This window comes from Rhipicephalus microplus, chromosome 9 (assembly GCF_043290135.1).
Source record: "Rhipicephalus microplus isolate Deutch F79 chromosome 9, USDA_Rmic, whole genome shotgun sequence".
NCBI lineage: Eukaryota > Metazoa > Arthropoda > Arachnida > Ixodida > Ixodidae > Rhipicephalus > Rhipicephalus microplus.
The window spans coordinates 102,751,872-102,773,973 of record NC_134708.1 but is presented as its reverse complement, the minus strand read 5'-3'; the positions used below and the strand labels follow the sequence as shown (position 1 = coordinate 102,773,973).

The following is a 22,102-nucleotide window of genomic DNA, read 5'->3' as shown; positions in this document are numbered from 1 at the left end:
TCTAGCGTGTTGACATCAAGCGACCGCTGTGTTCTGCTCTAACATTGAAAGGGGCAATTGCGCCCTGGAGCTCATTTATTTCTCGACAACTGCGCACCGATATAAAACCTTTATTATCACTGTTCATTGTGACACCTCTAGTCTTCTAAACATGACAAAAAACGAACATATAGCGAATGTCAAACTGATGTAAGTACGTGTGCGAAACGAAACATATTCACGGCCGCATATTCTACGCTCCACAAACATTGAAGCGTTGTTGACAGCACTGGAATTAAACCAAACGTGCTAGAAAGCGTAATGAGCAGAGCGTCGGTTTCTTTTGACCATAAACCTGTATCTCTGCGCATAAAAGATTGAAACACTCAAAATAAGGGATTTCACATACTTTCGTGTGACTTTTCATTATGTCACCACCATCCACCAAGCTCTCAACCCACCACCGTCTTCCGCCTTACTACCCAAGCTTTCCACCAAACACGTTTTGCCTTGCCACAATCAGCCGGCATTATACATCGTCACCACCATTGGCTCGCCACACCCACCACCATCTGCCACCATTTTTGCCCCTTTAGCCGTCATCAGCCGCCGTATCCCATCGTCACCACTATTGGCTCGCTACCACCCCCACCATCTGCCATCATTTTTTCCACTCTCGCCGTCATCAGCCATTATGCCCACTAAAGTTTCTACTGTATCCACTAATATTTCAACCATATCCAGTATTATTTCCGCCATATCCACCAATGATTCCAGCATCCACCAACCCAGGATTTTCAATAGGGTAGCTCTTTCTTCTCTCTTTATTGCGTGCTCACCTGCAGCCCCGCTCTGTGCTCACTTCTTTGCGCGTCTAGTGCACAGCATAGCGTTTCCCGCGAACGTTTCCTCGCGGTAAACTCAACAAGACTCATGTCTAGCTGGACCTGCACGAGATATTTAAAGGGTTCATGCACAGGGTCTATCGAACGCAGGTAGCCGATGATACTCCGCTTCGCCCAAAGAAAAAATTGGCCTACTTCACGAAGACGTTTTATCTCTATCAGTACCTACGCCAATGACCCGGAGGATGTGCCCTTGGGCTTGACGCTGGCTGCCATGCTTCCGTGGCTCTGCCCACCAGTACCGCCGTTCAACCGGCCTTAACCTAGGCAAGGCTCATCCGGCTAGATGCCGTTCTCAAGGTGAATGACTGCAAGGACCAGCTGCTTATGCACGCCATCTTGCATAACGCGCAGCCGGTCAAGTTTCGCCATTTTCTGCAGCATAGGCCACAAGCCTACAGCCATGTGATGCCCTCTGCGCAGCAATGCTCGCCTGCTATGCCTTCATCTACCGCCTGCTTCTGGAGGCCCGCTACTTCGTGGTGTCCCCTGTGTTGCTGCGCATGGTACCAAACAGCCCGCAGCCTTCAATTGACGCGACATCACACAAGGATTGCTGACGATCAATGCGCCGCACTTTCAGCTGCGAGTACCATCACTGAAAGCTACCGGCTGCACTTAGCCGGTATGCTTCTCTGACAGATGTGTAAGAACACGCAATTTCCAGTTGGTAATGTGGTACGCCTTCTTAAACTGACTCCCTGGCATACGTTTTTCGCGGATTGCACTAATATTTCTTTGGGCGTTTTTTTGTTGGTTCTGATGTAACTGCAAAACTGTACACTGGAACGCCCGCGGTATACTGCCAGCGGAGGCCAGAAAAACAGCTGTCGGTCGAAATCTTCACTGCGTCAGTGCATGTCTGGCAATGATTGACCTTCTACTTTGGGCACAGTTTAGCTAACAGTTACAAGCGTTGCAAAGCTCGAATGCGGAAACTTCAAGCATCGCAACTGAGCTGCGTCGAGATTGGCCTTACTCAGTGCCCCGTCCCAGCGAGCATTAGGTGTGCCGTCCGCGTCAGTTTACACGCTACCAGCGCTTTTGCTTTGCGCAGGCACAATTATAAAGAGTAAGAATTACTGTAAAGTACCGTTGAAACATCCCTGAGCCTAAATCAACCATTACTCCGTGTGTGCGGTGCCCGCACAAGGAGCGACGATGATTGATGTGTCGTGCTTCCAGCAACGCTGGCTGTCACGGAAAGCTTCCTTCCCAGCGCAGTGGCCGGTACTTCTCTGACTCGTTTGTGAGAACATGCAGTTTTGAGTTAATGATTTGGTGCACCTTAGTCAACTAACACACTGACATGCTTTTTCAGCGAATGCCATTAGTATTTTCTTTGGCAGATTTTTATTTGCAGGTAACGATAAAACTGCAAATCTGTACACTGGCACGACAGTGTATACTGCTACATTGTAGATTGTGCGAGAAAAATGCTCAATATTCAATCATGTACGCAAATATGTACCGAACAAGTCATATTGAATCGTCTGTATATGTCGATCAGTAGCAAGTGCGAAAAGCGACTATCAAAGAAAAAAATATCAGCAGCAAAAGCAGACAATCTGTGGCTCTTCACTAGTCGATTTGATATTTTGCAGAGTTAAGGTGTAGATTCTTCCAAAAATTTTGCGCTCTTGCTAATATCTGCACGTCATCAGTGCCCGAAAGCCTTTGGCCACTGTCGAATCAAGACTCAAGTGTTATTTGGAAAGGAATATCACGTCAGTCTTGACTGTGCGACTTGTGAACATGAAGTCGAAGGTTGATATGGGGGGTTTAACGTCCCAAAACCACCTTAGGATTACGAGAGACGCCGTAGTGAAGCGCTCCTGAAATTTCGACCACCATTGGTTTCTTTAACGTGCACCCAAATCTGAGCACACGGGCCTACAACATTTCCGCCTCCATCGGAAATGCAGCCGCTGCAGCCGGGATTTGAACCCGCAACCTGCGGGTCAGCAGCCGAGTACCTTAGCCACTAGACCACCGCGGCGGGGCGAAAAGTGAAGTCAAAGGACGTGTTATTAGGTTAATAGTCATTTTACAACCCAACCAACATGTTATGGCGTGGCAGAATGGGTAGAGTACTCGGATTGGAGTTCGAAGGTGACATGTTTGAATCGTCTTGTCGGGTGTTTTATTATTTTTAATGTCAATGTGCGCAATTATTCTTCTTTTACTTCTACATTTATTTATTTAATTCAAAGGCACAACCTCCATTTTAAACCTGAGAAGCCATTTTGCGCATAGTACTCAGTACCTCCCAGCGCTGGTACCTGGGATGCTGCCATTCCAGCGTCTCTTTACAAGTGGTGGGAGGTGCTGATACCAGTGCCATACTGAGCCCATAAGGAGCCATGGCACTGGACACTGGTACCTAGTGGCGCTGGCTTTTGCATTAGCGATAGCACCACTGATATTGCCCCGACGCAATGATGATGATAGCTTTAGGACAGCCGCTTCTCGAATATATTAGTTCAAAATGCCTCCGCTATTCTTATATTTGTTGCACTTTCAAAATTACAGTTTCCCTTTTCTGAGTGGTAGTATAGCAGAAACCTTGAACAGATCTAAAACAAGAGTGCATGTTGGCTGCAGTAGAATTTCACACCAACAGCAACAACGAATCAGATGCAAGGTGTATGTACTTCACATTTGAAGGTCATATTTTTGTGCCTGACAAGGTATACAATCAGGCGACGCGTTATGTCAACCTAGCGAGTGTCCAGGCGTCTCCCCAAAATCCTCAACCAAACCTCTCCGATAGGCTATGTGTGGGAAGGCGGCGTTTCCAACATAAAAGTGTTTTAAGCCGGGGTCCACAATGGCTCCGCTGACGTATTTCCATCACGGACGTGGCTCTCAAAAATATGTACAAAAAGATTTGAGAGTAAAAAACACCATGTCTGTGCGGAAGGTGCAGCACAGTCTCAGCGAGAGTTAAAAGAGGGTCTTTTGAGAGCCTTTTTTAAACACTCATAGGGTAAAAGCTGCAAGCTGTAACTTGCTGGATACGCAGTTGCTCTTACTTGCTAGGTGCCCACTACGGCATTATTATACATAAATTCTGGGTAGTTTACCAGCATACGCTATGCTATCTTTTGTCATTCTTCTGGGAAGTGTTGTATCCGCTAAACACTTGCAAGAAATTTCGTGCCAATTGTTGATGCCATGGGTTATGACGCTGTGCAATTATGCCTAAAGTGGGTATGCACCACATTTTAAAGGTGATCAAGAGCAAGTCTTGGCAATGGGTTAGGGTATTGGATGACCCACTATTACGCTATTCGCAATGTGTGACGCCTGGTCGGTCCTTTGCTGTTCTAAAGCGCTTTAGTACTCAAAGTAACACTACTCCTTTCCCGACATTACGCCTGCCGTTCCAAGCACCGTCGTGGCTCAGTGGTAGAAATCTGGGCTTAAAGTTTGGCCCGACGGTGGGCCTGGGCTCGAGCACCACTTTGTCCTTTATGTGTTTCATTTACTGAGTTTTTGTATTTACTGAGTTACCAGTGGCGGTTGCGGACAACTATGGCCCCACGCCTGAGTCATGTTCTGATCTGTAAAAATCAAAAGGGCAGCATTAGTCGTTCGTAATCAAACCAGCAACCTCTCGGTACTCAGCCCACGGTGCTAACTACTACGTCATGGATCGTACGTTGTTTTGAGTAGTGATGGCAAGCCATTTATATACAACACACCCCCTTTGGTAGTTATCAGAGATCCGAAACATTCGCACATCTTCGTTACCAGTGGCCAGATGGCGTGACACTCGCGTTGGGTATGCTCTAAAAGTCGTCGCTTCCATGAAGCGCCGCCTCCACGAAGCGTGGAATCTACGAGTCTTTATTGTCTCACAGAATCTATTTGGGTAAATTGGATCTGGGGAAGCTTTCGCCCTGCTTGATCGTTAAAGATCTCCTATGCCGAGGTACTACCTAGGAACACGCGCGATGGTATTTTATCCCTAAGCGAGCTTGTTGCTGCCTTTTTGCGGTCAGGATGCCAGGTTTGTTGATATTGCTGGTGGACAGTGCGGTGCGCTTATCACCCGCCGACGAGATGTGTAGCCCTGTCGCGCCGTGGCTTAACGTCCGTGCTTGTTTTTACTTCCATTTACAACTTCGAGAGGCGGCACCAGATTTGTTTTTGCCATTGTGTATTAGTGTTCAGTAAATTGGCATGCACGAAAGGACTTCGCTTATCTTCGTGTCACACAGGCAGATTTTATCGCGATCAGGCTCGTCCTGTATTGCACGTTGATTCATGGACACTATTAATTACTATCTGCACACTGTGATCTAGCTCCCCAAGCGCGATTCGAATGACTGCTGCGCCAAACTCGATCCGGATTGGTTATTATTATTATTATTATATGTGGGGTTTAACGTCCCAAAACCACCATATGATTATGAGAGACGCCGTAGTGGCGGGCTCCGGAAATTTCGACCACCTGGGATTCTTTAACGTGCACCCAAATCTGAGCACATGGGCCTACAACATTTCCGCCTCCATCGATCCGGATTGGTTTGAACCGAGTAGCAGCAATTATTGTAAATTCTCATCAAGCACTCCAGTCCAGGTAGACCCTGATTGTTATCAAATGTAGACGTGTAAAAACGCTATAGCTATCATTCCAGTGCCTGTGTTTCTAATGCGAAAAATCTAGGGCACGCGAAATAAATGTAATGGAAGTGTCAATGTTTCTCTTAAAAACAATTAAAAAACAAAAACTAAGCAAGTACTTAGATGCCAGCTGGCAGCCTAAAATAATTGCAAAGGCTAGTTACAAGAATACAGTGACAAGAATAGATATTCACGGAGAAGAATTATTGTTTTGAGTAGCAAGCCTACTTCATTCTTGTTAAGGATGTATGTTTCTCAGTCATAGGAATGCACATTGTACGCGGGATTCGACCCACAACAGCCCACTGTGCAACTGCGCCAGCAATAATTCCGCAGCGTTTTCACTTGTACACACACTTCTCGGGGTCGAGGACGCCAGCATGCTTCGTTCAGATCCGCTGCTTATTTCAAGCGCATACCCGCATGCAAAAAGTTCGTCTACGCGATCGACTTCAAAAATTTGCAGGCTCTTTAAATAAAGCAAGGAAGCAACCAGCAATCGATGTTCGTAAAAACCGGAACACGCGGAGAGCGACAGTGTGACAGGAGCAGACGATCATACAAACGTCATGATTATACAACTTCACGGACAACGCATGCGTCATGAAGCAACAGCCTTTCCTGAGGATGAACAACTTAACACGTGTTCCTTGGTAGTACCTAAGCATAGGGAGATCTTTCGGAGCAAGCGAGGCAGAAGCTTCCCCAGATCCAAATTACCTGGGTGGATTCTGTGAGAAAACAAAGGCTCGTGGAATATCCTGCGTGCGCCTACCGGAATCGTAATCTGGTGGGACACGAAGGCCACTGTCGACGCTAGGTCACTGTCCACGAAGGTCACCATCCACGAAAGGAGCGCGCTGCTGACCCGACGCAGGAAGAACTGTGATTGTCTATTGCGCTACTCCTGTGTACACTTGTGCGCTCGTTTCGTGCGTCTTTCTTTTTGTGTTAACAGCGCCTTTGGTTGTCCAGCTGCAACCGTCGTTTGTCCACGCCCGTCCTGCGTATGCCAGTTTCATGTGATGCTTTCTCCTTGCGGTGTTTGCTCCATGTTTTGAGCTGCTTGCCATCCTTAACCTGACTTTACGATTAGTTGCTGTTGCTGAAAATTTGCACAGCAAATATCCAACTACCTATGACTTTCACTTTAAATACCGATTCTTACATATGGGGTATGAGCCACGTTTTTTTTTTCCTACTTCGCGTGATAGAGATTGCAGACACCATTGGTGGCGGTGGAGAACTGTGGTGCGCCCGACATTTCTTGTGTCTCATAACAGTTTTCGTGGTGATAGACGACGTCCTAAATAAAGTTTGTAGAGCTTTTTCACGTGTGTTGTGCACGGACGTCGAAGAGCTGCTCTGCGCACTTCTTCCAGACAACGGGGCAACCAAGCACATCAGAGGAGGATTGCTTGAAGATAGTCTATGTAGATTTTAATTTGGTGACGCTAGTAAGATAAAATATCACTTGTCAAAATGCGACCTGTGTGTGGCCTAGCTCATCAGGGGCATCCCACTTACTATGCGTGCTCACCTCTTCGCTGTGATCACGCCAGTTCGTTTTGACCTGCTGCGACTGGCAAACATAGACAAAACACTAGCTGGTGGGGAAACAACGTTCTTTGATAGTGCAGCTGCAGTATATAAAGTGCAGGGTTTAAAGGTACGGGCAAGGGGAAACATCAATCTCTTCGATATGAGCATGGACAAGGGAAGAGGGTACAGAGAAGGTGCTTGCGCACAGTTGCCTTGGCTAGATTGCCGCATGAAAACTTAACACAGCATTTCACGTTGGTCGCATCTGCACCACTGATAACCTTTGGAACCCTTGGCCGTGTTTTCTCGGTACAGGTGACGGGCTGGGGTGAAGGCGTCGCTGTGAGTGCGCTGTCAGTGATGATCGGTAGACGCGTTTGGCTTCTAGGCTCCAGGGTGTATTGACGGAAATGTATACCGGGCTAGACCATTTGTTAAGAGGTTTATTACCTAATAGAAATCGCTACAAATGTCAGTGGTGAGCCACGTCAGGAATCGTACGCCGACACAGCAACAATCTGAAACACGAGGCAAGTGAGCCCAGTCTGGGCGATGCTGCTAAATGAAGGCGCACCTTATTTAAAATAACGAACAAAAATAATATCAACACCAACAATGATAATAGAACTAATAATACTAATGTTGTTATAACCATTCCTAATAAAAATAAAGCAAGGTTTAATGTCACACAACAATAATATCATTAGCAAGAATTCCTAAGTGAAGGACCCTGAACGATTTGGCGATCCAGTGACCATTAAGCAGGCGTCGAAGTGTATGCTTCCGACCAGGTAGGTAGTTCGTGGTCACTTTGAAGGACTGCATTGAGAGGTGCGATGACCGTAGCGAAATTTCAAACGAAGCACCAAAAATATCAGTACAAGTCATTGAAGGTGCGCAGTGTTTTCAGGTTAGTAGGCTTCGGGAACTCGGATACGGCTCGAAGTTTAGCAGGATCGGGAAAAATCCCTTCATTGGAGACGACGTGGTCTAGTATAGTTAGTTTTCTAGCGGCTAATAGGCACTTTTTCAAGTTAAGCTGGAGGCCGGCATTTTAGACACAAGTCAAAGGTTGATGAAACCATTGTAGATGGGTCAGGAAATCTCGCGCAAAGACCACAATATCATCTCAATAGCAAAAGCAAGTGTGCCACTTTAAGCTGCGTAAGATGCTGTCCATCATGCGTTCAAAGGTGGCGGGCCCGTTACAGAGATCGAATGGCATTACAGTGAATTCGCACAATCCATCTGGTGCTACAAACGCGGTTTTCGAGCGGTCAGTCTCAGCCATGGGCACTTGCTAGTAGCCAGAGCGAAGATCCAAGGAAGAAAAAAACTCTGCTGCTTGAAAGCAGTCCAGTGTGCCATCAATTCGTGGCAACGGGTACACATCCTTTTGGGTAATCTTGTTAAGCCGGCGATAATTGTCACAGAATTGTATTGTGCCATCTTACGAACAAGGACGACAGGTGATGCCCAAGAAATATGGGAAGGTTGAATGACGCCGTGTTTAAGCATGTCATTCACCTGGTGATCGATAAGGCGCCTCTCACTCGCCGATACTCGGTAAGGACGCTGTCGAATGAGCGCATGGCTTCCGGTATCGATAGTTTGCGAAACAGTCGCTGTGTGGCCGAGTCCCCATGCTTCGCAGTCAAAAGAGGAAGAGAAATCGTCGAGCAAGCGTAGAAGTTGATCTTGATGGGTCATCGTGAGGTCAGTGGCTATAGGTGGTGTGAAATATAGCAGTAGTGGCCAAAGAGTTGATGTCTTGAGGGTGGCCATATCAGTGGGGTCGTCCATGGCGTCGAATATAGAAGATGACACCAGCGGCTCGGCTTAGCCGAAGGTTTCCCGGCGTCGCAAAGAGATTGGCTCTGGTGATGGATTGGTTACGTACATCACAGAGGCACCTGAATGAAACTCGAGAACGGCAAATGGCAATGGCAGTGATCGGCGGGGAACTAAAACTGCAGACGGTGCGAAAAGCAATAAGCCGCCGTCTTCAGAGTCACAAGAGATGGAGACAAGAACAGTAGACTGGGCAGGCACAATGTTGTCACAAACTGTGATATTGCGACATGTGCCCTTGTCATTAATGACGTCTGTCGAAAATGGGAACATTTCGAGTTCAGCGTGGGCACAATTGATGATCGCGTGATCTGTAGAAAGAAAATCCCACCCTAATATGACGTCGTGAGAACGAGATGGCAGCACATTTAGTTTGATCACATAAATAACATGACGACAGGGGCTGTGCAGGCACCGGATGGCTCGACGTGTGGCGCGTTGGCTGTATGAAGAGATAGTCCAGAAACAGGTGTCATGTCTTTTCTAATATGGCAGAAAATGCAGGCATCAATCGCTAAAAAGGCAGCACCAGTCTCGACAAGGACTAGCGTTCATGTTCCTTCCATAGCGACTTCAATAACGTTTCGGGGAGAAATTTTAGGCCTTATGCATTTCACCGGAACCACACTTCTCGCCTTCTGAACTGCGCCACTCAATTTTCCTGGCGCACAGAGCTAAACCGTCGGTGCATGGGGGAAAGGGAGTGGCGGCGAGGAGAAAGCGAGCGGCGAGAGGAGGGTGGGGTCCGGGAGGTAGGATCAGATTCGTAGTCGTCTGAATTACTGCAGAGGTGTTGACGTGCGCATACGTAACCTATGCTGGATGCACACTGTTGAAGATAGACGGTACACGAAAGCGACAGTAACGGGCCACATGTTCAACAAGGCCACAATGAAAACAAATGGGACGGTTGTCTTGCGTGCGCCAAGGGTCGTGTGCCAAGGGTCGTGTACCCACCCACCCGTACTGTACGACTGGGTGGGTGGGTGGTGATTCTGGTGGGCGAATCGGTGCACCACGCGGACTTTAACCTTGCGTCACAGGCCTGGAAGTGACTGCGCCGTACCTCAGGGGAGCAGCAGTGGGAGCCTGATAGAGCGAAGGCGAGACCTCTTCGGCAACCTGGTCCCTGATGATGTTTTGGAGAGGGGCGCCAACATGTATTTCGACTCGTCGTGAACAAGCGGCATCAGCGAAAGCTGGCGAGCGACCCCTTCACGAACGAAATTCTTAATCTGTAGCAGCAGGCAGGAGTTGTCAGGAGCAACAGCAAATCCCGACATTGAAGTCGCCTGTGGATGAGAGTGGCGCGTGGCTTTGCGTTGTTTGCGCAGCTTATTAAAAGTTTGGCAAACACTGACATGTTCAGACACTGTGGACTGGTTCTTTGCCAGCAGCATCTGACAGGCGTCGTCCCCAATCCCTTTCAAGATTTGCCTGATCTTATCGGCATCCCCCATTGCGACATCAACGTGGTTAAACAGGTCGACAACGTCTTTAATGTAGCTGGTGAATGTTTCACCATTCTGCTGCACGCGGCCACGCAACCGTTGCTCGGCTCGAAGCTTGCGAACAGCGGGTTGCCCGAATACTTTCGTCACGTGCGTTTTGAAAGCAGCCCACGTCGGGACGTCACGTAGGTGGTTTCGATGCCACATGCTGGGGACGCCGCTCAAATAAAATGACACGTAGCTGGGCTTCGCAGCGTCATCCCAGCGGTTGATCACGCACCCGTTCGTATTCGGCGAGCCAGTTTTCAACATCCTCCTCTCTATACCGCTCAAGATTGGTGGGTCGCATTGAAGTGATGGACCAGGGCAGACCAATGTGGGCACCAGGACAGCAGGTTGTTTCTGCGGTGGATTTGGTACTTCACGCGGCATTGCAGTGGCATGACTGAGTTTCCGGCTGCGAAGTTCCAGGTGGTCACTACCCAGCAGCTCCATCACTTGTCACTGGGGTTTATTGAGGTACACAGCAACTGGAAAGATAGCAGCAGCAGCAGGCAAAGCGTAGCCAGGTAGAGAACAGCCAGGCAATGTCAATGCGCTTCTGCATGTGTTCATCTTCCTCACACATAATTCAAGTTACTCATAAAAAATAACTTGCGATATTCCAAAGGTTTCATACAGTAGGACTCACCTTCTGTTAATTTGTTTTTGTTTGCAGGATGCATCGCGATGTGTTTCTACAAACTTTTTGAGGACTCTTCCTTTAATACCCCGGTGCCTTTCTCCCGGATTATTCACAAGTCGGAGGTAGGTTTCAAAATCAATGTCTTTTCAATACCGCTGCTTTCGCTTTCAGTTTATTATATATATATATATATATATATATATATATATATATATATATATATATATATATATATATATATATATATATATATATATATATATATATATATATATACCTAAGGGCTCGTTGTTTTGTGTTTTGACACATTATAATGAGATCTAACAGACAATTTGCCAAGAAAAGTATAGGGCAGTTATTAGACAAAATTGTAATGTAATTGTGAAGAAAGAAAAGTGCGTGGGAAATAACTTGCTGTGATCAGGAATCAAACCTGCGACCTTCGAATAACGCGTTTGATGCTCTACCACTGAGCTACCATGGCGGCTATCCACCCAGCCATTTTATTGGTTATATATGTGAATTTAAACACAAGAGTGTCAGTCAGCGCCATCAGTTGCCATGGAAGCGAGTGTGACATACTATTTAGGAGCCTGTGGGGCGTCACATAGCACGTGAACTTATTACGAGCTAGCAGTTGACCTATAGTTTCTCGTATACAACCTAGGGCACTATGTTTGGCAGTACGAAACCCTCGGTAATGAATAAGTGAAAGAAGTGTACACTTAGGCTTATTTTTCCGTGTTTTGACACATTAGAGTTATATCTAACAGACAATACAGGCAAGGAAAGCATAGTAAAGTTATTATATTAAAATGTAATGTAAGTGTGAAGAAGGAAAATGGAGGAAAAGATAACTTGCCGTGAACAGGAACCGAACCTGCGGCCTTCGACTAACGTGTTCCATGTTCTACCACTAAGCTACCACAGCGGCTATCCTCCCAGCAACTTTATTGGTTATATAAGTAAGTTTAAACGTGGCAATGTCAGTCAGCGCCATCAGTAGCCATGGCGGCGAATGTGGCACACTGATGAAGCGCCAGTGTGTCGTCACGTAGCACGTGTCAGGTGCTAGCTCGTAAAAAGTTGAGACTTGCCGCGGCTTCTCCCCCTTTTACTATCTCAGCAATCATGTGGTGGCATGGCAAATCGAGATTCAGCAGAAGCACAATGAAACCACTTGTTCCCGCGTGGCGAAAGCCAGCCAGGGCTCGAGATGGGTGACAGAAACGGAAATACAATATAAATTGATGCTGTGCTCCACTACTACGAACGCGTTAACATTGGAGAGGGTGCCCGTCATGAACGTAAAAGTGAGTCGACCCATGCGCTTCTTCGCATGCTACTCATTCTTCTCTTTATTGGGAGATGGTGTAATTTATTATTTAAAAATACGCAAAGTTCCTTCGTGCATAAAGTCCAATACTAAGTGGTAATGAGGCAAAAGAATTCAGGGCTGAAAGTCGGGTGGGCGGCCAGGCCTGAGGGCCTGTTGCACGGAGGTGATGGCGATACTTTTGTTGTAGAGCCGTGTAAGTCAACAATAAGTGTGAAGCTGTTACATTTTGGATGAGGCGTCTCAACATGGAATATGGGCGTCGGTACTTTTGGTCCAAAAGAGTGATCATGGCTGGTGTAAGAGTAACTAAACCTCCTCTCAGCGTGTTAAGCCACCAGAGAGTTCTCATCCACACGGAGATATGAGCCTAAGTGTGGTACGTCGGAGGCTTCCTTTTCGTGGGCATCTTGAAGGGTCATCGGTGGATTTCTCATCATTACCACAAAACCCACTTGCTTTACCCCTACCATAACGAATCGCCTTTTTTTTACCGAACATGACATATGGTTGGTGTGACCGTAAAGTCTGGTCATCGCCTCCATGAAGATTGAGACCTTTCTGTTTGAGAGCGACACCCGTGTTTTCAGTCAAGCATTGGTCCTTTCCCTTCGCACGACGCTTGTGAACGCTGCGAGGAAGCTGGTTCAGACAATGTCCTAAGTTGTTCGTGTAGGCTCCTTGTTCTCCAACAGGTCCTGGCACTGCCTTCCAGGAAGAGATACACAAAGCACTACTCGTGGTTTATGACCAGTCTTTAAGCAGCGTAGTCCGTTTGTAGGACTCCAGCCACGTTTCTGGGTCACGCATGATACCTCACATATATTGATGGCTCCCCCGGCTACTAAGTCATGATTGCGGGCTGTGGCTCAGCAGATATATTCATCGGTCTTCCAAGTCTTGCTGGGTAGATGCACGTACTTCGGTTGTAGGCCTACAACCATCTCGATGGTCGTTGTTACTGTCGATGTCTTCTTCGGGACTTGGGCTTGGTTTAAGGCTATACGAAGGTGTTCAGAACATGAAAGCGCAGCACCTCCACCAGACGCCACGTGGTTCTGACTTGGACAATAATAGCAATAGGCTTCTTGAGGGTGAAACTCTTTATTTGGCCCATGTGGCCTCAACCCAGAAAATCAAGTAACAGCGAGAAATGCACGCTGTACACTAATATCGGCACACAGACTTGGAGCGACGCTCGGCGAAAGCCTGGCAAAAGACGGCAGAATTTATACACGCGGCTTTGTTGACTCGAGTGTTATCAGTGGTGGTAAGGTTCACTTCAGAATGAACTCAGCTGTCCACGTTGAGCACATAATATTGTTACGTAAAACGACACGAGGCGTGTCTACTTAGAATCTATATTGAAACTGATGCGTATAGCGTCGACAAAGATGGAGCACAGCAGGCACAACCAACAGACCACTTCCTAGTTGTCGTCTTCTAAGCCCTGACATGTCAGCTACGTAGCGTTACCCCCCTTCCTCCCTCCGGCGGTAAAAGCACCGTCTCAGTGCACAATAACTGCGGTCTTCAGTAGGCAGGTAGTAAAGTTTTAGCCTGCTAACGTGCACAACATCACTGGGTGTGCTTGCACGCAGGCTTGTGGTCTCAGATGCAGGAATGATCACATAAGTGACATCGGTTGCCTGGCGGATGATACGGTAAGGACCCGTGTAGCGAGACAACTTCTCTGATAAGCCAACTCGATGAACTGGGCACCACAGGAGAACGAGAGAACCGGGTGAGAAGCGAACGTCAACATGCCGGCTGTCGTAGATGGTTTTCTGGGTGACTTGCGAAGTCGAATGTCTAGAGCGGGCAATCTGACGTGTGTGGTCGGCACGAGCAATAGCGTCGTGTGCGTATTCGGTTGACGGCGTTGTAGGGGTTTCAAGTAGGGTGTCGAGTGGTAACGTCGGATCATGAACATAAAGCAAATGAAAGGGTGAATAACCAGTTGTGTCGTGGCGTGAAGAATTGTATGCGAAGGTAACGTGAGGTAGCGCCAGGTCCAAGTCATGGTGGTCGGAGGACACATACATCGCGAGCATGTCCGTGAGGGTGCAATTCAGCTCTTCAGTAAGGCCATCTGTTTGGGGATGGTAGGAAGTGGTCAAATTGTGCTGCATCGAAAAACAGCGCAGAAGATCGTCGGTTACACGGAACAAAAATGCGCGCCTGCGATCCGTGAGTAATTGGCGAGGAGCGCCATAGTGTAGGACGACATCTTGGAGTGAAAAGTCTGCAACGTCAGTAGCGCTGCTGGTGGGGAGTGCTCGAGTGATCGCATACCTAGTCGCGTAGCCTATAGCAACGGCGACCCACTTGTTGCCCGACTTCGACTCGGAAAAAGAACCGAGAAGATCTATATCAACACGGAAGAAAGGTTCGGTTGGGATGAAAATCGGTTGAAGTCCAGCCGGAGCGCAGTTGGTCGCTTTCTACGTTTGCATTTATCACAGGAGGACACGTAACGGCGAACGGACCGGGTGAGACCACGCCAAAAGAAGCTACGACGCACGCGGTCGTACGACCGAGATACACCCAGATGACCAGCAGTTGGTTCATTGTGAAGCTCGTGCAGCACAGTGATTCGACGATTATTGTTGAAACAGCATTCCGGAACAAATGTGTTAGTGTTATGCCAAAGAAGGACTCATTTTGAAATAAAAGTGCGTTTTTGTGGCCCGCACCGGGTTAGTGCACTTCAAACTACCCGCCTCAAGAAGCGGTGTGACTAACGTTACTGTTGCCATGCACAACATTGCGTGGTTTTACTGCACGTTCGCCGACACTAGTAGCCAGAACGAAAACAGCGGTAGCCAATGCAGTAAAAACCGCCATTGATCGATTTCCTGCCATTGTCTCCGAGATGTCAGACATGTTTTGGTACAATGGCGCACCGCTGGACGGCACGACTTGTCCGAAGTAACCACGCAAAAACAGAATTTTTGAAAACGTTTACGCCATATTTTATGGTAACGTCTGCCGGTTTCTTTAACGCAATAGCGTAAAAAAGCTCAGGTCGCGAAAAATCCGCCGCCTGCGTCAGCCCCGCTGGTTGTGAGCAAAGAATCGTCTGTGCGTCTGTGACTGAAAAATCAAGTCACCGAGACAACCGCGGAAGGCCGCTACATGCCAACTCGTGCGCGCGGGATCACACTGAAAAAGCCGCACATTCGAAGAAAAAAAAAGTGCTCAAGGTAACGAGGCTTAGTAATTTCTTTACCCTGCCAACTGTCCGAGCTTAGCTCCCAGCGCTTTCGTCGGGACGAAAGAACAGATATTGCAATTGCAGCAAGCGACATACCTGTGTTACTCCACTCGCACTGGACGGGTTCTTAAAAGTTTTGCGGCGTTGAATTGGTGAGGCAATAAGCTCTTCTAGCAAGTTCATTCCATGGTTGCTTGAAAACGTGTTTCAGGGCTCGTTTAATGCATTTTGTTCGGCATGTGTCACGACGAAATCAAGGCCATTTGCCGATAATAGCACGTGCTGGTCGAATCTACAGTGTGCGTGTTTGTGTCCGTGGTTGTGTATGCAACAAAACATATGAATATGTATGCACTTAGCAGTTGAAGGGAGCACAAGGGGCCGGATTTCGCTATTGCGTAAAACTCTTAAAGGCGAAGCCTAATGGCTCCCAATTTTTTTATCTGAATCAAACAGAAACGAACAAGCAGCATTTTATTGTGTCTTTGGATGTACGGAAGGTTCCTTACTTAGTACTGCTAGCTCAATTATTAATAATTGTGTGTTTCCTTTTGATTATTGTGGGTTTAACTTTATTTTTTCGAACGTATGGCTTTGCTGTCGATAATGTCATTCAGTTGCTGTTATACATTGAGCTTTCCCTCTGACGTAAATTGTTATTTGAGTTCAGTGTCCCTTTAAGCTCATCAGCGCCATACGGTCAATACTCAACGACGCTCGCGTCAGCGCCTAGCATTGGCGCAGGTATGTTCTCTTGTAAGCAGCTCGGCCTAATAATCACTGTCCGCGTTGGCACTCTAGACACCTCGAGTGCGATAGCTGCATGAATCAGTGTGGTTCTGTTTTCATTGCTCTACGGACTATAGACAGACACACCTCATTGCGTGAAAGAAATTTCGTAAGCGCTGCAAAATTGCTTCGTGTGAGGGAGAACATCATGGAGCCCATCGTAATCGCAAACAAGTATGTGGAAACTGCCAAAAAGCAGACTGTACTATGAGCGCACACTAGCACGACATAGTAGATTTAACGTTACAGCCATATTAGAGACACTGTACTAGCTAGGATAACCCAGCATGGCACGTGTAAGTTTTACATGCACCTGCATATTGACATCTACCAGAAAAAAACCAAGAGAGAGAAATAAAGATGCAAGGAAAGGCAGGGAGGTTAACCAGACGCACATCCGGTTTGATACCCTGCACTGCGGAAGGGATGAAGGGGAGAAAGCAGGTTGCAGAGAGATAAGAAGCTACACACACTCACGAGCACACTCGGGGGAGCACACACAGTGTACAGGCTGTCGCTCAGGTTTGTTGACTTTAAGTAAAGTAGGAGTGCTGTAGTCGCTTTTTTCGCAACTGAGGCAGATGCCCAAGGTCCTTGAATCTTCTGCACACAAAATGGTCTGGAGTCAAGTTGATTCAAAACCATCCGGAGCTGGCATCGCTGTGTGTCGTAGCAAACACAACTGCACAGGACGTGTTCAATGGTCTCTTCAGCTGCGCAGTAGTAGCATTTAGAGGTTTTTTATTTATTTATTTCAAATACCCTCAGGGTACAAACGTACATTGAAGAGGGGAGGGGGCAAAGAAGAAAGTTAACACGTAATAATAACTTAAATAAAAAAAAACTTGGTTATAGTTTTAAAAATACAGAAATGAATTATCACGATGACGCTTTAAACAAATATCAGTTACAAGAACAAAGGCCAATGAACCAAAATGAATAACACAGCAATCAAAACACTGGACTGTCCTAGAAGAATTACAAGATTTTATCATTGGATGCACTGCCAAAAGAGATATAATGAAAAAAAAAAAAAAAAAAAAAAAAAATTAAAGGTATGAAAACAGACACTGAACGATGTTAACTCGAAATGAAACTTCGAAGTGCGATTTTGAAATTATTGGTGTTAGTTATGCTTGTGAGTGATGCAGGCAGATTGTTCCAGTCTCTGGTCGTTGTGGGGAGAAATGAGTGTGAAAAGCCGACGGTGTTGCTGTGTGGAATGTTTACCTTTTGGCGATGGTCGATGCGGGATGAAATGTACGGCGGTGGCTGAAGAAGCATAGAATGTAAATATGAATTGTGGTAGTAGATTTTATGGAAAAGATAGAGTCGAGATAGTTTTCGGCGATGTGATAGCAATGGAAGGTGTAGAATGTCTTTCATGTTAGTAACACTCGCAGTTCTTTGGTAATTGTTTAAAATGAAGCGGACTGAGCGATTTTGTATTTTTTCTAGTAATTTTATGTGGTTCTGATATCCGGTGTCCCATACTGACGATGCATACTCAAGCTTCGGACGAATGAAAGTTGTGTACAGTAGTAGTTTTAATGAAGATGGCGCTTGAGGAAACTTCCGGCGAAAATATCCTAATGTGCTAGTGGCCTTGGTGGCTATGTAATCAATATGAGTTTTCCATGAAAGGTTATTGGTAATATGGACACCCAAGTATTTGTACGATGTTACGCATTCTAGTGGGATGTTATTAAGTGTGTAAGTAGGGGAAGTCACTTCAGCACTGGAAATCCTCATACTTTTGCATTTTCTAACGTTTAATTCCATACGCCATAATTGACACCATTTAGTTATGTTATTAAGATCTTCCTGAATTAGTGAAATGTCTGCGGCATCCGTCACCTTTCTATACAAGACGCAGTCATCTGCAAACAGGCATATTTTCGAAGAGACATTAGTAGGCAAATCATTAATATAGATTAGGAATAGTAAGGGACCAAGCACAGACCCTTGCGGGACACCAGAATCAACAGGAATCAATGAGGAGTTAACGTCGTTAGCGGCTACAAACTGAACACGTGATGTTAGAAAGGCGCGAATCCAATTAATTACAGCTGTGTCGATGTTTAGAACGCTTAGTTTATGAAGTAGCAGTGCATGGTTCACTTTGTCGAATGCTTTAGAGAAGTCGAGAAATATACAATCTGTTAAAAAACCGCCATCTAGATTAGAGTGGAGAAAATGAGTGAAGGCTATGAGCTGAGTGTCACAGGAAAAGTTTTTGCGAAATCCATGCTGCGAAGCTGTGAAGAAGTTGTTATGTTCGAGAAAATTAACCAGATGTGTGTAAATTATATGCTCCATAATTTTGCAAGGCACTGATGTAAGAGAAATCGGTCTATAATTTTGTGGGTCATGGGATGGTCCTGATTTGTAAATAGGGATGACTCTGCCAGTTTTCCAGTCAAACGGTAAGGTACCCGAGTTGTAAGATTGCGAGTAAATATGTTCTAGTATGATTGAGCAATATTCAGCAGTGTTTTTTAAAAAGATTGCATTGATTTCGTCTACCCCGCATGATGCTTTAGATTTTAGTTTCTGAATGATGCTTTTGATACCAGTGGAGTTGAAGATTATGGGATGCATTGAGTGGTATTGAGTAGGATGGATCTCAGGCATCGGACCGGGAAGGTTAGGTGATGAGAATGACGAAGCGAAAGTTTCATTGAGCAGAGTAGAACACATATGCTCCGGTACAGGGCCCCCAGAACTTGTCAGCAGTGATATACCATTTTTATGAGCATTTCCCCGGATAATCTCCCAAAAGCGTTTTGGGTTAGCCTGTATTAAGTTTGGAAGCGTGGATTTAAGGAAGGAGACTTTGGCTGATTTTAGTGCTATGAGATATGAGCTTGCAGCGTTTTTGTATGTTAGCCAATGAGACGGTGTTGAGTGAAGTTTAGCTGTGCGGAATAAACGTTTTTTCTTATTGGATAATCGATTCAAATATGTACTATACCATGGTGATTTATTGTTAGCGTAAACAGTCCGAAGGGGGACATGTTTGGTTATTAGCTCACCGATTTTATTTTTTAAAATGAACCAGTTAGTTTCGACGGAGCGTTCTAGATAACTAGGTAAAAAAGTGGCCAGAAACAGGCACAGTTCATTGTTGATGGCCTCATAATTAGCTTTTTTATAATTTCGAATCTTTTTCCGCTGTCGCTTTATCTTTTGATGAGGTGTTGTAATCGTGAAGAGCAGGATGTCGTGATCGCTCAGCCCTGGCATGTGTGTTACTGTAGAAACTTTATCAGTTGATGTCGTTAGAATCAGATCAAGGAGTGATGATTTGTTTTTTGTTACACGTGTTGGAAGTTTGACTATCTGGGATAAGCCGAAGTCAGAGCAAACTGAAACGAACCGATTGGCTTCAGCCGTTGAGGGGTTAGAAAAAGGGATCGAATGAGACCAGATGATGTCAGGAAAATTAAAATCACCCAAGAGTATAATTTGAACTCCCGGGAAACGCATGGTAACCGCATTTAAACTGTCGTGAATGTCATCACAAAAGGATGAGTCACTTGATGGGGATCTGTAGCAGACACCTAATAATATTTTCTTAAAACTAATTGTTAGGCAACACCAAATAAGCTCTAAATTCGAGTTGATTGGCACAAGAGAACAATTTATGGATTCTTTAACAGCGAGCAAGACGCCACCACCAATCCTACCAGTTCTGTCACTTCGGTAAACAGTATAACGGTTTGCACACTCAAAGAGTTCGGGGTTTGTTATTTTGCTACTTAGCCAGGTTTCTGTCAGTGCAATAATGTCGGCGTTACAGTCATCAATAATACCACAGAATTCATCTTTCTTGGGAAAATAACTACGAATGTTGGTAAAAAGGACTGAACACTTGCACTCGTTTATGGTTCCTCCCCTCAGATGTCCCTAACTCGGCGGTAACCTACGACCTGAGCGAAGAGTTCTGCTACGTTCATGCTCGTGTGTGGGTTTTTTTCTGTGTATTTCGAAAATACAGTTCTTCGCTTCGTCGTATCCGTAAGATTTGCCATCGAATGTCAGCGTTTTATACCGAAGTTTGAAGGACGTGGTCTTTGATTTACCGTATTCTATTAGTTTTTTTCTTATGTTGCGCGTTGTTTGACAAAAATCTTCGCTCATTGCTATGTCAGTGCTCTTTAGCAAACCTCGTTTTGAAAAAACCAGCTCTCTCTTTTTAAATGTTTCAAATTTCGTTATAAGTGGTCGAGCTTTCGCTGAATCATAGCGTCCTATTCTGTGAGCGCGGCATATATCAGAACTTGTGACATCAATTTGGATAGTATTAGTCAGGAGGTTGATGATCTTTTTTTCCGATTCCGAAGAAGTTTCATCTGCGGCATCTGGAATTCCATAAAAGACAAGATTGTTTCTCCGCGATCGATCCTCTGCGTCATCAAGACGCGAATGCATATTACTAGTGTCTTTTTCAAGGCGCTCAACAGTGGTGCGTAGTTCTTTCATTTCATGCTGCCAGTGCTCGAAAACGGAGGTTTGGTTTTCAACTTTCGCCAGTCTGTCCTTTATTTCGTTTATTGATTCTGAAACTGACTGTTGTTGTTCTTTTAACACAGATACGGTGTCCAATATTGTTGTTTGCGCTGATTCCATTCTTTTTGTACGTTCGTTCAAATCCTTCATCGTTTTCACTAGTTCTGCTAAGTTGTCAGGACCTGGGTTGCTTTCTACATCCCCACAAAGAAGTAGTAGCAAAGAACAAAAAGGCAAGAGAACGGCTTGTGGGCACGGAAGCACAACAATAAAGGGTTCATCAGATCGGAAGCTACGACAAGGCAGTTTAGAAAGGTAACTAACCTGCAAGACGAAAAGACAGGTGCGTAAGCCTTTGGCTGTTCTTTCCATCGCGCTTCCGTGCCCACTGCAGTGATAGTGCTCGATGCTGGGTCTTATCCTATCCGGACGAGATGACGTTGATGTCGCAGCTGCGCACTGGTGGTGCTGCAGGTGGCGCTCGACGATGTTGGTCAGGTCCCAGCAAGCTGTTTCTGGCAGGTCTGGTGAAGGGGCAACAGCACAGATTCCGTCCGATAATGGAAGATCCGGGGAAGGGGCGGCTTCACGAATTCCGTCCGAGAGCGCGAAGCTTTCCCGTAGACCAGCCACTGGTACGCCGGCCGCGAAAACAGCGACGTACTGCAAGACGAAAAGACAGGTGCGTAAGCCTTTGGCTGTTCTTTCCATCGCGCTTCCGTGCCCACTGCAGTGATAGTGCTCGATGCTGGGTCTTATCCTATCCGGACGAGATGACGTTGATGTCGCAGCTGCGCACTGGTGGTGCTGCAGGTGGCGCTCGACGATGTTGGTCAGGTCCCAGCAAGCTGTTTCTGGCAGGTCTGGTGAAGGGGCAACAGCACAGATTCCGTCCGATAATGGAAGATCCGGGGAAGGGGCGGCTTCACGAATTCCGTCCGAGAGCGCGAAGCTTTCCCGTAGACCAGCCACTGGTACGCCGGCCGCGAAAACAGCGACGTACTGCAAGACGAAAAGACAGGTGCGTAAGCCTTTGGCTGTTCTTTCCATCGCGCTTCCGTGCCCACTCGGTGTCTGCCATACTAATGCGAAAGGACCTTAGTGAATGCAACACTCAACCAAAGGCGGCATAACAGTGTCGCATCGGAGCGGGAAAGTTGTGATGGTAGCTTCATCTTGAGTGAAGGATCCAGTTGATATAGT

At 46.3% G+C, this 22,102-nt stretch overlaps 1 protein-coding gene and 1 long non-coding RNA gene across 9 annotated transcripts in view; both read left to right on the top strand.

Moving 5' to 3' along the window:
• The window catches only part of LOC119163118 (XK-related protein 6), a 177,315-nt gene that overhangs the window by 97,959 nt on the left and 57,254 nt on the right, over positions 1 to 22,102 (top strand). For all 8 annotated transcript variants that reach the window (XM_075874188.1, XM_075874185.1, XM_075874183.1 and 5 more), the window contains one exon: positions 11,079 to 11,167. In XM_075874188.1, the coding sequence (XP_075730303.1) occupies positions 11,079 to 11,167 (89 nt within the window). The remainder of the gene's footprint in view (positions 1 to 11,078; positions 11,168 to 22,102) is intronic.
• Positions 11,314 to 21,920, top strand: LOC142772077 (uncharacterized). Its single transcript, XR_012886267.1, has 2 exons — positions 11,314 to 21,581; positions 21,713 to 21,920. It is a non-coding gene; the product is annotated as an uncharacterized LOC142772077 (long non-coding RNA).